The following is a 15,244-nucleotide window of genomic DNA, read 5'->3' as shown; positions in this document are numbered from 1 at the left end:
CTGTGGATAACCAATCAAGAGTAAATACAGCCTGGAGACGAACTCACTAGAAGTGCATCAGTTCTGGCAGATGGGTGGGGGCACAGAAAAACTAATCCTCCAGTGCTGAAGTCTGTCAGAAGCTTATGAGGAATACACCACATCAGTGTAGAGTGTTACTTTATTAAAACATAAAAAAAATGTACACACATAAAGTAAATATACAGAGTGCACATCTAAGTGTTTAACATAAAATACAACTGAGCTGTACTTTCAGTGCCGTTTCCCTCACTTAGAATAGATTGAGATGAATTTCAATAGGCAAAACGTTTCCTCCGATAAGCAAAGCGTTCAAGTACAGTTACTCTTTTTCACATTTTTGTCTTTAGGAACAGTGCCATCTACTGTTACGCAGGTGAGGGGGGAGGGGGACCGTACACATTCACACTCCCACAGAGAGTTAGCGGCAGTTGCCTCAACTGTCTGCAATGCAGTACAAAATCACAAGCACACCGCTCATATGAGCAGCAATGCAATTTGTCATTAGGACTAAAAGAGCCAAGTCCATGTCACTGAAGCCAGAGCACCACGACATCATGCTGCTAAATCTCACTCGATGGCTGAACTGTAAGATCGTCTGTCACCACAAGAAATTCTTTAAGAATTTAATATGACGGTTAAGATGTCAACATCAAAACTAGCATTCAAGTTTGAGCCCAGATTGGTGATTTTTTCCTGCAATACTCAACATACTGTAAAAAGAAAAAAGTAAAGATATGACAACATGAAGAGTCACAAGTTTTTTACCGTTCAGCCCACTTTACACATTTGGTTGTCTCATTTTTACCGACTTCAAGCAGCTGAACGTGAACAAAGTTGCAGATTGCAGCTTTAAAGGAAAACTGTCTGCAGTACTGGCAGCTAATGTAATAAAACGCTGTCACCACAACCACACCCTGGAGACTCTAAATGATAACTGCAGCAGCTGTTTTAGCGTGCCAGTGAATCCAGTCCTCTTCCAGTCAGAGTGAGTAGCTTTGGAAGGTGCAATAATAGGAAAGCTCATCAATTCTTTTGCACTGAATGCCACCATAACTTAATTGTTTTTAAACAACAAATGGAAGTTATCTATGTCACAAAGTCTCCATATTCATCCTAGTTTAATAAAAACAACACAAAAACCCAAGACTTTACTTGTCTTCATTTGCCCGAATGACCTGAGGTTCAACCAATCAGTGCTTCGAGGTGAGAGTAAGGGTAGAGGAGACGCGGAAGATCTGCGGCAGCATGTTGCTCAACTGGTAGAACATTTCCTCTGAGATAGTCTGTCAGTACAAAGAGACACACAGAGGGGTGACCAGGGTTAGTGAGCGGACTGAGGTTTGCACGGAAACATCTTCTCTCCCCGCGCTGTGATAATGGAAAGATGCTGTTTAAAGTCCTCAAAAAACAAAAATACAGCTGAACTCTTGGCGTCCAGTCAAGTATTAACAGCCTCTGCGGCGTCCTGAAATGAAGTGAGCTCAGCAGCTGTGACTGGAACAGGGGACACACTCTAAGCGCTGCCACCCGTCAAGTAAGAATGTTAAGTAACCCTAAAGCAGAAGCACAGTCCCGTAAACACACGGCTTATATTTAGACACAGTATTTCTTTGAGTTGCAGACAACAATGTCGTTTCAGTAGCTGCTATTGTGAATGGTGTCTGAGCATGTAGCTGACAGGAAGCCGGTACAGTCAGAGTCCTTTGATGCCACTCGTTTTATCATCTTATCCTGTCAGCGGGAGCTCATTCTATAGGATCCACCGCCTTCCTGACAAACCACAAAAACTCTGCATGTATAGCTTCGCAAATAGTAACGGCCGTGATTCATCCTGCACGGCAAGCTTAAATCAAAATATAACAGAAAACCTCGCTTCAAAGTTAACCCCGAATATTTTTTCCCTTTCCTTTATAACTTATTTAATAACAAATTAACATAAGACCTGGATTTCCAACAAAGTGAAAGTGATTACACCTCAGTGTTGGCAAGCTGCACACTAATCCCATTGCTTATCACACATTTATGTGATTGAGTCTCTGAGCTTTCTTTTATCACAGCAGTGCAAATATGGAGCTAAAATAACCTAAGCTCTGTAATCTATGATTTATGGCACGCTTTTCAAGCAGTCAACTCTTCATAGTGTGCATTCGGAGACATGCACTGCAAGGCCAGGTGTGCCTTTTGTTACATTATGTACGTGCGAGGCCTTAAGTATACAATTCTTTAAAAGAAGCATGAAGCATTGCCGGAAGGCAGTCACTCAGAGAACAACAGTGTATCCACAGGTACACGTGTTGAAGCCTGAATAACTGATCTCACCTTTGGCACTAGAAACTGGACTGTGCGTGATACACCGCCGTCCCACGAGGCCATTTCCATCATAAAACCTGCAAAGAAAATTTAGCATGAATATGACCATTCATTCTTACATTGCTGCATGCAATGTTAAGTGCAATTATTGTGTATTAATACATAATAAAGTAACACAGTATTAAGTATTCTGTATATTTATGTTTGACAGACGGTTGAACAAACAAGAAAAAACCCACCAAATGACCAATCAGTGTGTCCATAAATACTGTACAACAGCTATGCATAACATCCATGTTACCTTTGACACATTTGAATACGAGCTCCGCCCTTTTAAGACACCACGGTATGGTCATCTCCTGCAATGAACAGAGAAGGTTGGTGTGAAATGAGACACACGGCGGTGAACTCAGACTGACATACGACTTAAAAATAAAGAAATCATTTCAAAGACTTCATGTAGCACCACCATCACCTGTAGGGTACGAGCTCCACAGACCAAACAGGAAAAATAATGTGATCTTAGTTCAGTTTTTGTAATGTGAAACAATGTTTCAAAAGACTTTTTGGCATCTTCTTTCATTTCTTTCAAATTTGTAACATTTTTAACGTTCTCGTATTACTTACATCTGTGCTACAGTTCAAACATGATAAGAGAAAGAAAAGCAAACGAGTTGGTGGTGAATGATGTTACGGGTTAAAATCACAGAACATTAGTACACAGATACTGTTTCCACAATATTACTCCACACAGAGCTGAATACCGTCCTACACACTACAGAGCAGAGAGAACCTGTTATATGATGCGTCTTTGTGTCAAATCCAAAGCTTCTTATTAGGCAACTATGTCTAAACTGATGCTGTCAAACTGTTCATTGGATTAGACGCTTTGTGCTAAATCAAACACTTCTATTTCCTTTCAGCTTTGAGTGTACTCCGCTGCAGTTTGTGCACAGTGATCTCATCTTGCAAACTACCTGTTCTCACCGCAAGGAGTGTAACAGAGAGTCTTTGCCACAACGCACACTCTCTTTTGTTTACTTGTACGTTTTGTATTTGGATAAACTGCACAGGCTTTAGTGAGGGATTTCTGAATATTCATTCAGCTTTTTGGTAATGACTGAACCGTAAACAGGAGCACTGAAGGCGACTGTGGTGTTTGCCAAACAGTTTGAGGCAAGAACAAAAGTGTTTCTTACAGCCAGGAAAATGAACACAGCAGTCGTGAAACAGTCAACGTCTGCAAAGCGGCTCCAAATTAACCCAGTTTTCAGTTTTATCTGCGCAAACCTTTTAACCATATATTATAGTGACACTGAGCATTTATTATGTGAACCTCTTTCCTCAAACTTCAAAGGAAAAAGAAAAACTAAAATAAGAACAAGAGCAACAGCCGTGCTGGATTTGGACTGTGGTCTGTAGTTCATGTAGACAAACTAAACCAGTTGTTGTAACACTACAATAGGCTTGTACAAACAGGCAAACGTCTGTCCTCAAAAGGGAAATGCCTGAAAAAGAAGCTGGCAGATGGAAAGTTTTGAAATGAGAAGCCTTCAATTAAGTATCCTCTGCTTCTCGAGGCTTCCAGAGCTCCAAAACTTTAGTTTTATGAATCAAAAGACTGTTGATTAGGCAGCAGAAGAAAAATTAGGCATCTATAAAGAGGCTTGTTGAACTGATTATGTTATTATTGGTAACATTACTCAGTTAAATAACCAACAAAGGACATCTAATGTGATTAAAAACAAAGAAGCAAATGTAACAGACTAAATACAAGAAGTTTCACAGGAAAATACTAGAAGTGTCCGCTCGATTCACGTCGAGGCTTTTTCTGTTATTTGACCCAAACGTGAGCACCGACTGTCGCTGTGCGTATGTGCTCTGCACGATTGGTGACCCAAAAAAAGTTGTAGTCTGAATTTACAGTTCGTGTCCAACGAGTCAGACGTTACCGTACATGAATAAGCACAAGCTTAAGGTCAGTCTGGGGGTGCTGACAGTTGGGAAAGTTGCACAGCCATCAGGTTTTGGGGTTTGACGCAAGTGCAAGACCACAGACGAACATCACAGTTTGTGACGTACCCTGTTACAACATCACTGAGTAACAATGCACTCATAGCAGTTTTTCTGGTAACCGATCCTGATTACTCAAAACCCCTATTGCTGTTTCCCCCCCACCTGTATCAAATAGCTAACAGTAGAGCTTCAAACAGGTAACACAAGAAAAGAAAGAAGGCAATAAAGCACGAATCCAAAACCAGAGTCATCGAATAACGAACGTTTCAGCCCCAGCCGGCTGAACTCAAACGCCTCCCATCAACATCGGCCGCTTTGAAAACGTTTCTCAGCACCATTAATCACTAAAGTTTCAATTCTCTACTTTTTAATACAACTGAATCATTAACGTTCAATCACAGGTATGACAGTTTGAAGAGTTTATTACAGTGTAATAATACAAGTACAAATACTAAGGTTGATCTAACAGGAATACTCCAAATGAGACTTTTTTTCTACTTGCCCAAACTAAACCATCAAACATCCACGGCAACCCTGAAACGTCTAATAACCCAACAATGGATCTGTCCAGCTCAACCATTTACCCGTACTGTACTTCCTGATCATTTCTCTATTTGGAGAAATCTGATCAGTTTGTGTACTCGTGCAGTTTATGGGGAAAAAGCAGATTCTGTGAAGGCACAATACCTGGACGTCTGCTGGTCCAATAAACTTACAGTCAGGTTCATTTGCTCCACTAAGATTATTATATTACAATGTGCAGTTTACAAGCTTTTATTCTTGCAGCTGCACTCATGCAAGCTTTGACAGCGTCTCCTTACCTCGGACATGTCGTGGACGAGCAGCAGAGGGATGGTAACGGTGGTGATGTCGTGAGTGCAGCACACCTTGAGGATGTTTCTCAAGCCCATGATCGCTGGGTCCCGGGCAGTGATGTTCCCTGATCGGACGTTGTCATCCACACACAGATGGAAGACGGCGTGGACCTCCGACAGGTTGGAGTGCCGCGTGATATAGAACTCACCTTTAGGAAGAGATGTCGCCGACAGAGTTAAGATATAAAATGATGCTCTAAAAATAATCTGCTGGATAATCACAAACTGTTTTCTTAATACCTGGTAAGATATTCGAGGGATTTCTTTCAACATTTTTGCTCTTATCATCACCGCCGTTCTTTTGAGTCTCTGTAAGGATACAGCATTGCAGAATAAAGCACAAATCAGCAGGAACAATGCTCATCACACTATGTCAAAGGGACAAAAAGTGTTAGCAGTGGATCTGTGACAGGCTTGGAAGCCAGTGGGCCTGTATGTGTACACCTCTACTCAGTAAATCACTTATGCTGCGATAAAATCAACATCTTCTATTTCCTGGCAGCTTAATCCCCCTCTCATACTGCTAGCATAACACTGAAATGTTCCAGCTCCACGAGGAGCCTTTCAGTGTGAGCTTCGTGTAAAAGCCAGACTCATACAGGCAAGTATACGCGTTTACTTGCCTCCTATTCCTTTTATTTTATTGTTTGTTTGAGAAAGGCTTGAATTTTACTCATATGTTATATTATGGTATTAAAACAGGACATAAACATCTTGTTTTCCTAAAGAATGGCTGAAACTATAAAAAAAAAAAACCAACCATAGCATCAAGAATAATCAAATTTATTCCCCAAGATTTCGGGACCTCCAGGCTGAGACTCCAAGTGTTTCTTTTTGCGAAATGTCTCACCAGGCTGGTCTTTGTGCTTGCTGCTCCGCTGGGCTCTGGCGTACAGCACCACCTGCTGCACCTCCTCCAGCTGCTCTTCTAGGCAGGGGAAGTGGAAGTCTGTGCACTCCTTTGCCACAGTTGCAAAGTCTGTGGGTTGACATAGAGCAGGCCCCAGATGAACTCAAACACAGTGGAACCAAATGACTGCTTAGCCTCAAGTTCAAACTTAAAGTTAAATGAAACCCACAGTAAGTGAATAAAACACTTAAAGTTTGGCTTCTCCCAGTAAAAGAAAAGAGAAGGAAAACAGAAACAAAATATCCACGTTACAGCCAAAAACGACTCTTTGCAGGTAAAAGCAGGAATCAACATACAAATATGTAACTACATTATACACCGCGTGCTCCCTGACCTCTCTTGATGCCACTGTAGGAGTTGACCCTGTTATCGACCAGGAGCACCAGACCGCACAGTGAGAAGGAGTACAGCGAAAGAGCCGTCTGCAGCCGCCGCAGCTTGGCTCCGCTGCTGCCGTGTCGTCTGTGTTTGCAGAAATCCAGCACATCTGCTCGGACCAGTCGCAGGTTGTGCATCGTCTTTAGCTGCGCTCCTGCAAATTTTTATTGTGTTAACTGTAACAGCGATCCCTGATCTGCGCACAAATACTGGGGAAGCATGTGAAGTACCTAAGTGTATGGTGAAACTCTCCTCCAGCTGAGGCTGTTCCTCGAACATCCTGGCACCCGAATCTGCAGCTTCTGACAGCTGGCTGGGCTGCACCTTAATCTCCTCACTGGAAAATTGAGAGGGACGAGAAACCAATCCTTAGCACGTCTGCGGATTCAAGGAAATCATTTTATGGAACCGACAGTTATAAAAAGCTTGAGCTTTAGTTGCAGCTGAGGTTTAGTGGGCGAGTGGGTGTGGGTTATACAGGTTAATAAAGTGAAGAGTTTGATCCCAGGATGCAGCAAAGAAAGAAAACGAATTGTTAGTGTTTCATAAATCATAGCTCAAAGAAACATGAAATGATATAACTCATAACTCAAACAGAGGTTTACGGTTTGAGAAAGCGTTTTGGTGATGAGCTCAGTTTGAGCCTCGGGTGGAACCAGGTTTTATTTCAATGTGGGAAACAGACGGAAAAGTAAAGACACCTTATCAAAGAAATCCAAACCCCAACTCAATTTTTGCTTCGCAGCTTTAACTAAAAGTGCACGTTTAGAAAACGCTCCGCGTGCTGATGTCGAATGTTCTCAGTTTCATCCATGACGATCTTTAAAAACAACAGAATGCAGGGTCAGCACGTTGTCTCAGAGCCACAGATGTTCTGGTGATATCTGTTTTTTCCTCTTTGGTCAGAATATTAAATACATGCTGAATAGTGACTGAATACAGACGACTGTCAGTCTCCCTCGGACCGGGGCTCCATGCAAGCTCTCACCTCGTGGGTGAGATCTTGCATCTTATCACTGATGATAAGGAAGGTGAGGAATCAGCCCAGAGGAGTTGCTCAATGACATGAAGAGAGCTGGGAGCACAGTTTCATGCATTGCATGGACGGTTCCCCTGCTCAAGTCACCACATGTTCAGGCCCGTCTGAAGTTTGCCAGTGACCATGTGGATGATCCAGAGGAGGCGTGGGAGAAAGTCATGTGGTCAGATGAGACCAAAACAGAACTTTTTGGCTGCGTAAGAAGCACATCAAGGTTCTGGAGTGGTCTAGTCAGTCTGCAGATCTAAATCCAACAGAAAATCTTTGGAGGGAGCTGAAACTACCTGACAGATCCAGAGGAGATCTGTGATGAGGAGTGGGCCAAAATCCCTGCTGCAGTGTGTGCAAACCTGGTCAAGAACTACAGGAAACGTTTGAGCTCTGTAACTGCAAACAAAGGCTTCTGTACCAAATGTTAACACCAATTTTCTCAGGTGTGCAGCAGTGCAATACAGATAAATTCTTTAAAAATCATGCAGCGTGATTCCCTGAATTGTTTTTAAATGCTGTCTCTCACAGTGGGAATGCACCCACGTTACTATTAACATTACTGTGAACCACTTTTAGACGTTTTTCACTCGTTTTCTCGAGACGACAGTCTGAACTGCTACAAAGCTCAAAATCAGTCAAGCCAAGACAACCTGATGACCTCTTGTAATCGCATTTACACAGACATTACAGCAGACATTTATAGTAGTAGTGTAGTTCTAGTAATGTGCAGCTGTTACCAGTTAAGGTTAGTTTTGTTGTGAAGATGGAAAGCAGCTGATCGGTTTCATGTCATTTTATGACTCGACTTTATGACTTTTCTCATTGTTATTAAAATTCTGCTACCCAGCTTTTGTTTCTGACTTCCTGTCGAGTTTTCAGGTCAAACGTAATAAGTCCAAAGTTGCATTTTGCAAAGAAAGCACCCATAGGAGTGGAAATGTTTGTTTACAGAGGCAGACACACACACGCCCAGCTCAGTTCAGCTACTCAAATCAATAACACGAGCAACCCAAACTAGCAGGCTGCAAAGTAACTGATGAGTGCACGGGCAATACGCTCACAACACAGGTGCAGGTTGTCACTTGTAATCTGCCAACAATAATACAGTAGCATAGAATTTATAATCTGTTTCTCACAGACCAGGAAAACACAGCAGAATAAATCTGTAACAGCTCACCTATTTGAGGTGAACACAAAACATTTTTTCTTCTAAGTTTGTGACTGATCTGCTTAAAAGTTACTTCTGCCGTGGCACACAGGTAAACGCACACCTTAGCCTTGTTTTTCAAGTTTAAGAAATATATTCTGGAAATAGACCCACGAGTGACACGTGCATTGCATTAACTATTCTCACCAGTGTCCGGTGTAAAATTTCATAAACCAGCATTAAACCCAGGAAATCAGCCTGTTTAACCAGTGTTATTATCACAGCACATACAAACACCACCCATCAGATAATGATGCTGCACACACTGCAGGTTTTCTCCTTTAAAGGAAAGAGTAAGAATCAGCAGCTGACTCTGGTGTTTATCATCTCGAATCGACTGTTTTTGGTAAATGGCCTGTATTTGTAAAGCGCTTTACTAATGACCCCAAAGCGCTTTACACATCCAGTCATCCACACATTCACACACTGGCAGCTACATTGTAGCCACAGCCACCCTGGGGCGCACTGACAGAGGCGCCACCAGGCCCTCTGACCACCACCAGTAGGCAACAGGTGAAGTGTCTTGCCCAAGGACACGACGACCGAGACTGTCCAAGCCGGGGCTCGAACCGGCAACCTTCCGATTACAAGGCGAACTCCCAACTCTTGAGCCACGATTTTGTTGTACCTCGAAATCCATGAGGGTATTGTGACGCACCTGAAAAGGCTAGCTCAGGTAAATGCGAGCAGAAAGTGAGGTTTCATATATCAAATGAACAAACACAAAGACAGGCTGCACTGCAGTGTGCACACACAGATACACAGAGAAGAACTCACTTTATTTTGCTGCTGTTGTTGGATTTCTGCAGGTCCTGGTGCAGTTTGACCACCCAGTCTTGGTATTCGTGCTTCTGAATGCCCGTCACTTGTTTAAGCTCGCTTGCCCACTTGTTTTCGAGTACCTGTTCATCGATGACAATGTCAAACATTCAGGGCTTTAAACAAAAAGTTTACTTGAAAAACAAACCACCTGTATCTCCTGAAATGTCACAGGTGAAATCATCTTTTCGGCTCTCCACTGGAGTTAACCAACACTTCTATTAACACTGAGACAAACTACCGAGCACCTCAGCTTCCTTTCACCTGTTGTGCATCAAAGTGTTGAGATGCTACTGCGTTCACATCCAGGTCACTGAGTGTGTTTCCCAGCTCATGCATGACTTTGTCCATTTCTGCCGCTTGCCTACAAAACAGGAAAGTATTTATTGATTTTTAACAGATTGTTGGGAAAGTACATAAACATTCATAAAACATGATAACAATTATCTCTGTGGTAGGAAACAGATATTAAATCATCTTCAGTGTGGTTGCTTAAAGGGAAAAAAACCCCATCTGACCTAATTTTAGTCCATGGAAGGAATTTGAGATGATGATCTATTTGATAATAGTTGTGTAAAAGGGGAGGGCTGAGAACTAACATTGGCTAACAAACTAAAGGCAAAACTGTTGGCAATAAATATTTAGAAATAAGACAGAAAAACATGTTCAGGAAATCCAAAAATCCCAATCAAATGCTGCCTAACACCAACCTCTCCTGAAGCTTCTTAATCTCCATGTCTCTCTCACTGATGAGCTCAGAGATGCTAACAAAGTAGTTGTGCTCCAGGTTGAGCAGCGTATCTGAGGCGGGGGAGTGGATCAGTTCATGGTACACATTGGCAAAGTCCTCATCCCAGCTGGGCTCTTCAGGCCGCGCATGTTCCAGTGTCGTCTGCAACAGTGACGGCAGGAAGCAAAACATCTTCTTGTTAAACGACAGTTGTAAGCAGTTAAAGAAGGGTGGAGGTACAGTGCTTAACCATGATCAGACTGTGAACAAGAACAGTAAGCAAGCAGCTTATTTTCAGCACAAGTAGCCAAAGAAAGAAGGCAAAATACAGAGTCGCAGTTTCTGTGTTATGACCTGCAAAACATACGAGGCCAGTTGACCCAGTAAATGCAAAATAACAGCACTCTTCAGTGTGAACACCCCTCATTTACACAGGCTCGAGAATGTTTAGGCAACAAACTCCGTGCAAGCGGGACTGCAGGAAAACTGCTAAATGTGCGAGTGCAGCGGGAGCTGATCTCAGCGGCCTTCCTTAAACATGAAACGAGGCATTTGGGTTTAAATAAATGTCTCGGTGAACACACCATACACAATTTCATTAGGAAACCACAAAGTCTGCTTCTCACAATTGTGTTTGTTTTGTATTTATCCACAGCACAAAAGTAATGACTCAGTTCTCGGGCATGTGAATATATTCCATCTCTGGTGGGAAATGCATCAAAGTAACCAAGTAAAATGCTTGCGAGAGACATTAAACACAGCATGAGGGCTCATGTAATGAGATTTTTTTTGTTTGTTTGTTTGGGGGGTTTTCTTCGAGGGGTCCAGAACTCATGAATAATCAATTACTGCTCCAGTTCTGTTTAAATGACTTTAATGATCCATGACTGCTCCAAAGTTAGTGAGAGTGTTCAAGGACACTTCCAAACCACGCTGCTGTGCTGCTGCAGAAACATGGAGCTGTATTTATCAGGGTCTGTTAGGCAGCCAGCGCATGAAATGTATTTTTGGAATACCTGCCAAGCTTAAAAAGTACCGTCCATAATATTAACAGATATTTTTAACAGAAACATTTGTCCACACAGTTTTACAAATTTCTGTATTGAATCTAATCTGTTTCCTGTGTCACTGAATGAGACAGTCGCAGCGTGACTCCTTATTCTAACGGCCAAATGGCATTTTGAAGTTACAGTTTAAACACAGTGTTATATAACAATAGCGACACTTATGGAAGATGTTTTCTGTAACTTAGGCTACGTTCACTCTGCAGGTCTTAATGCTTAATTCCGATTTTCTGATCAAATCCGATTTTTTGTCTGCTCGTTCACACGACAAATAAAATGCGACAGCAAACGCGCTCTAGCGTGAACGCTCAAAGCGGCCGCATGCGCAAAAGAAGACGTCACACACTACGCGCTCTGTTTAGACCCAGAGCAACAGTATTGTTTGACTGATGGCCTTAATATAAAGACTCGTTTCGTACTCTACGTTTCCCACTTTTGCTTTAAGTTATGAAGTTATTTTGTTATTTACATTTGGCCTAATAATGATCCTTATTGCTGTTTTAGAGGAGCGGTGCTTCAAAGGATAGCTGCAGATTTCTGTCAGAATCTGCAGATTATACAGTACAAATAAAATGTTCACGTTTCTCCAACGTTGTCTTCCCAACAGTTTCACTGACATCTACGCTGGATGGTCAGGAAGCGTTCGCGATGTCTTCTCTGGAGCTGATAATTGGCGTCTGTCTCGTGTCAGTGACGTAAAAGACGGATTTAATGCGACATGACCATCAAACAGCAGTCGCTTTCTAAAACATCAGATATGTATCAGATTCAGCACCACATACCAAAGTGACCCAGATCGGCTTTGAAAATATCGGATTTGCGCCGTTCACACTGTCACACCATGATCGGATAGATGGGTCGCAGAGGGTCAGAAAAGTCGGATTTGATGCGCTTTCGCCTACAGTGTGAACGTAGCCTAAGTTATGGTTAGTTATAGTTAGGCACCAAACAAGACTTTACTTTAAAACAAATTATTTGTAACTGTTAATAAAATATCGTGCATGTGAAGTTAAATGTTTTTCATTAAAATTATACATCCTTCAGCCTAAAATAGGTAACATTAGAAACAGAAACTTGCTGTAAGGTTGTACAAACAACTAAGGCAGTAAAACTTATAATCCAGCCTCAGCCTCCTAGAAGAGGCACCTATGGTTTATATTTGAAAGGTGATTTTCAGAAAGGTTGACCTCTGAACTATCCATTCTCTTAACCACTTATCCAAAATATCTTGGCTGTCACAGAGTAAGCGGAGGGGTGCATGCTGGGGCCTGTACTTCAGCATATCCAAAGGATCTTTCAGTTATCTTGTTTCAGTTAGTCTAACATCAGCAATCAGGCTAAGCGGTCACATAAAGCAGGTTATCTACTCAATAAGTTAACCAAGGATTTATCAACCTAGCTACGATTGCATTAACACAGAAAGGGCAACACTGGCAGCATCTGATCGACTACAAACATATTCAAGTTTGCTAAGGAAGATAAAACTATAACATTAGAAAACTATGAAAAGGTCAAACACATAATACAGACTAAATATAACATTCATATTTAAAAGAAATAATCAAGGAAGTTACATCTAAGAATTATGATTCTTACTGATGCCAATCAGAGAAAGGCAAAAACTTTAAGACACTCCCACTCTCCATCCAAAGGGATCTTTCAGAAATGTCTGGAGAACTGATTAGTCAGTAAGAGGTGATCGTGTACCTGCTGATCTCTAATCTATAACACAACCTGCTCTAGAGCATGTTAGGTTTTCAAGTGTTGCCCCACTGGTAAGAAGTGAACCACCTCCTTAATTCTGAAAACTCAGGGTTCACCGTTAAGGTGCATGGATACAGCGAATTCCTGCTGTGTAGTACCAGGCGTCTGGACAGGTCGCCAGTTCATCACAGGGTGGACGCACAGAGACAGACACCCACTCCACACTCACATTCACACCTACTTTTCCTGACGTGCACGTCTTTGGACTTTGGGCCCCAAGCAAACACACAGAAAGGCCCCAGGTGGCTGATGGATTCTAACCCAGGCCCTAGTTCACACAGTGCTGTGTTTAACACGATAAAAACACAATGAAATGCGTTATTACCTCCACATAAGACCTGGTCCATGCACTGGTGAGCTTGTTTACATCTACGTCTCCTGTCGTGAGTCTTTGCAGGGCCAGCTCTGCTTCTCTGTCATAATCCAGAATCGTCTCCTTTTCAACGAAACTGGAAAGTGAGTTTTTCAGTTCTAGAGCAACAAAGGACACACAAAGCAGATATTTAAAAAATGAAAGTCTTTCAGGTCTGTGCAAGCAAAGTGGAAAGTGCAACTCTGTAGCTTTGTACAAGAAATGTAACAAGCTCCTGTAATCGAATGCTTTAGTGCAGCTTCTAGCTGTCTTATGTTACAGTTAGGGCCGTGGTTATACTCAGGGAAGGGGAAAGAATAACAATCTCACCACTTTCTAAGTAGCAGGGTATTTTGTGCAGCAGCATCAGGCGTCCGTGAAGGTCACTGATGTTCTCCTGCACAGGAAACTGCAGGGGCACTTTAAGGACACAGTTGTGTTTACCTGCCCTGAACTCGAACACAAACTCCTTCTCAGTATTGCTGCTTGCCTTGGCTTTGTTCTTCTTCATGGTCACAGCTGGGAAAAAAACAAAAACAAAACAAGATAGCAGAAAACCATGAATGAATTCAAGCCTCTGGTGCTGCGCCACTTTTACACTGTCGCATCAAATCTGTGACACAACCGATGTTTGCGCACAAAAACACGGTTTTCACAAGCTACAACAAAGGCCGTAAATATTTGTAACTTAATCCCTGCTAAATAGCTGCTCAGTTTGTTAACGTGAATCTCAACGTTGGCTAGCAGTGCGGCTAACAACTTAAAGTACCACATATCTAAAAATAAATAAATAAATAAACAGAATAAACATAACAAAACACAAATCTGCCAAGACGGCCACAGTATTATTTTTTTCAATTTCATGTGATGAACATGAAACCTTTCTAAAACTCAAAATTACCTGCGTCTGGATGAATGTAATAACGGTATTTCCTGTAGCCTTCCTGTTTATCATTGAGCTCGCAGTCAGCTGACTGCATGTGACAGCAGAAGCAGATTCGCGGCGCAGAAGCAGATTCGCGGCGCAGAAGCTCGGGGGTTAGTTTTATAATTTTTTATATTTCAACTCTGGGACACTACTGCTAACACATTTGTATGCAGCTCTGATAAAGTTACATTTTTGTATATTGTTTAGTGTTGGACTTTTTAAAAACGTTATTACCATCACGAATCTGCTGACTTGAAAGATTTAACTTATTGGGATTTTTTCCCTTGGGCACTAGCTCCCCCTGCTGGTTTAAAATAGTGTCGGCTGGATGGCGTGGTTATATATCAGCTGCCAAAAGGAATCTATTATTTCTCTTAACAATAATTCCAAGAAGAATAATTATTTATATAATATTCAGTATATTAATATTTATTGAGCTATTCAGAGGTGGACTGACTGGTGTGTTTCAGATCATTGTTCCCCTGCGAATTCCAACTGCGCTTGAGCTTCATAACATGAACCGATGGGCAAACACTTTTCCTCAGTATTTTCTGTTAGGGAGAGAATTTATTGTTCCATCACTTACAGCAAGTAATTCAGGTCCCGAAGCAGCAAAGCAGCCTCAGACCAACAGACTACCACCACCACGCTTAATGGGTGGTATGATGATCTCTTTTATGATCCAAACCTTCCAAAAAGTTCAACTTTTGTCTCATCAGTCCTTTTTTCTCTCCAAATGTGGTGAGATGACTCTTGTTTTACTTTTGATCAGCAACGGGTGGTCACCGATCTTAACTAGGGCCTGCATTTCACCACTATTCCAAGTTTTCTCCATTTGTA

The 15,244-nt window shown here is 41.9% G+C and overlaps 1 protein-coding gene across 1 annotated transcript; it reads right to left on the bottom strand.

Moving 5' to 3' along the window:
- Positions 1-142: 142 nt before the first annotated feature.
- ferry3 (FERRY endosomal RAB5 effector complex subunit 3) lies at positions 143-14,467 on the bottom strand. The gene is made up of 14 exons (XM_084932735.1): positions 14,378-14,467; positions 13,807-13,995; positions 13,450-13,595; positions 10,277-10,458; positions 9,831-9,930; positions 9,525-9,649; positions 6,741-6,847; positions 6,467-6,664; positions 6,073-6,201; positions 5,463-5,531; positions 5,169-5,371; positions 2,633-2,690; positions 2,341-2,408; positions 143-1,304 (listed from the first exon to the last, which is right to left on the bottom strand). Exons 1-14 carry the CDS (start codon positions 14,454-14,456, stop codon positions 1,212-1,214), a joined length of 1,746 nt encoding a protein of 581 aa, XP_084788861.1. The 5' UTR covers positions 14,457-14,467; the 3' UTR covers positions 143-1,211.
- Between the last annotated feature and the right edge of the window lie 777 nt (positions 14,468-15,244).

Source organism: Perissodus microlepis, chromosome 7 (assembly GCF_051167445.1).
Source record: "Perissodus microlepis isolate ML-2025 ecotype Zambia chromosome 7, ASM5116744v1, whole genome shotgun sequence".
Taxonomy (NCBI): domain Eukaryota; kingdom Metazoa; phylum Chordata; class Actinopteri; order Cichliformes; family Cichlidae; genus Perissodus; species Perissodus microlepis.
The sequence above is the reverse complement of the archived record's forward strand: the minus strand, read 5'-3'. Positions and strand labels throughout refer to the sequence as shown.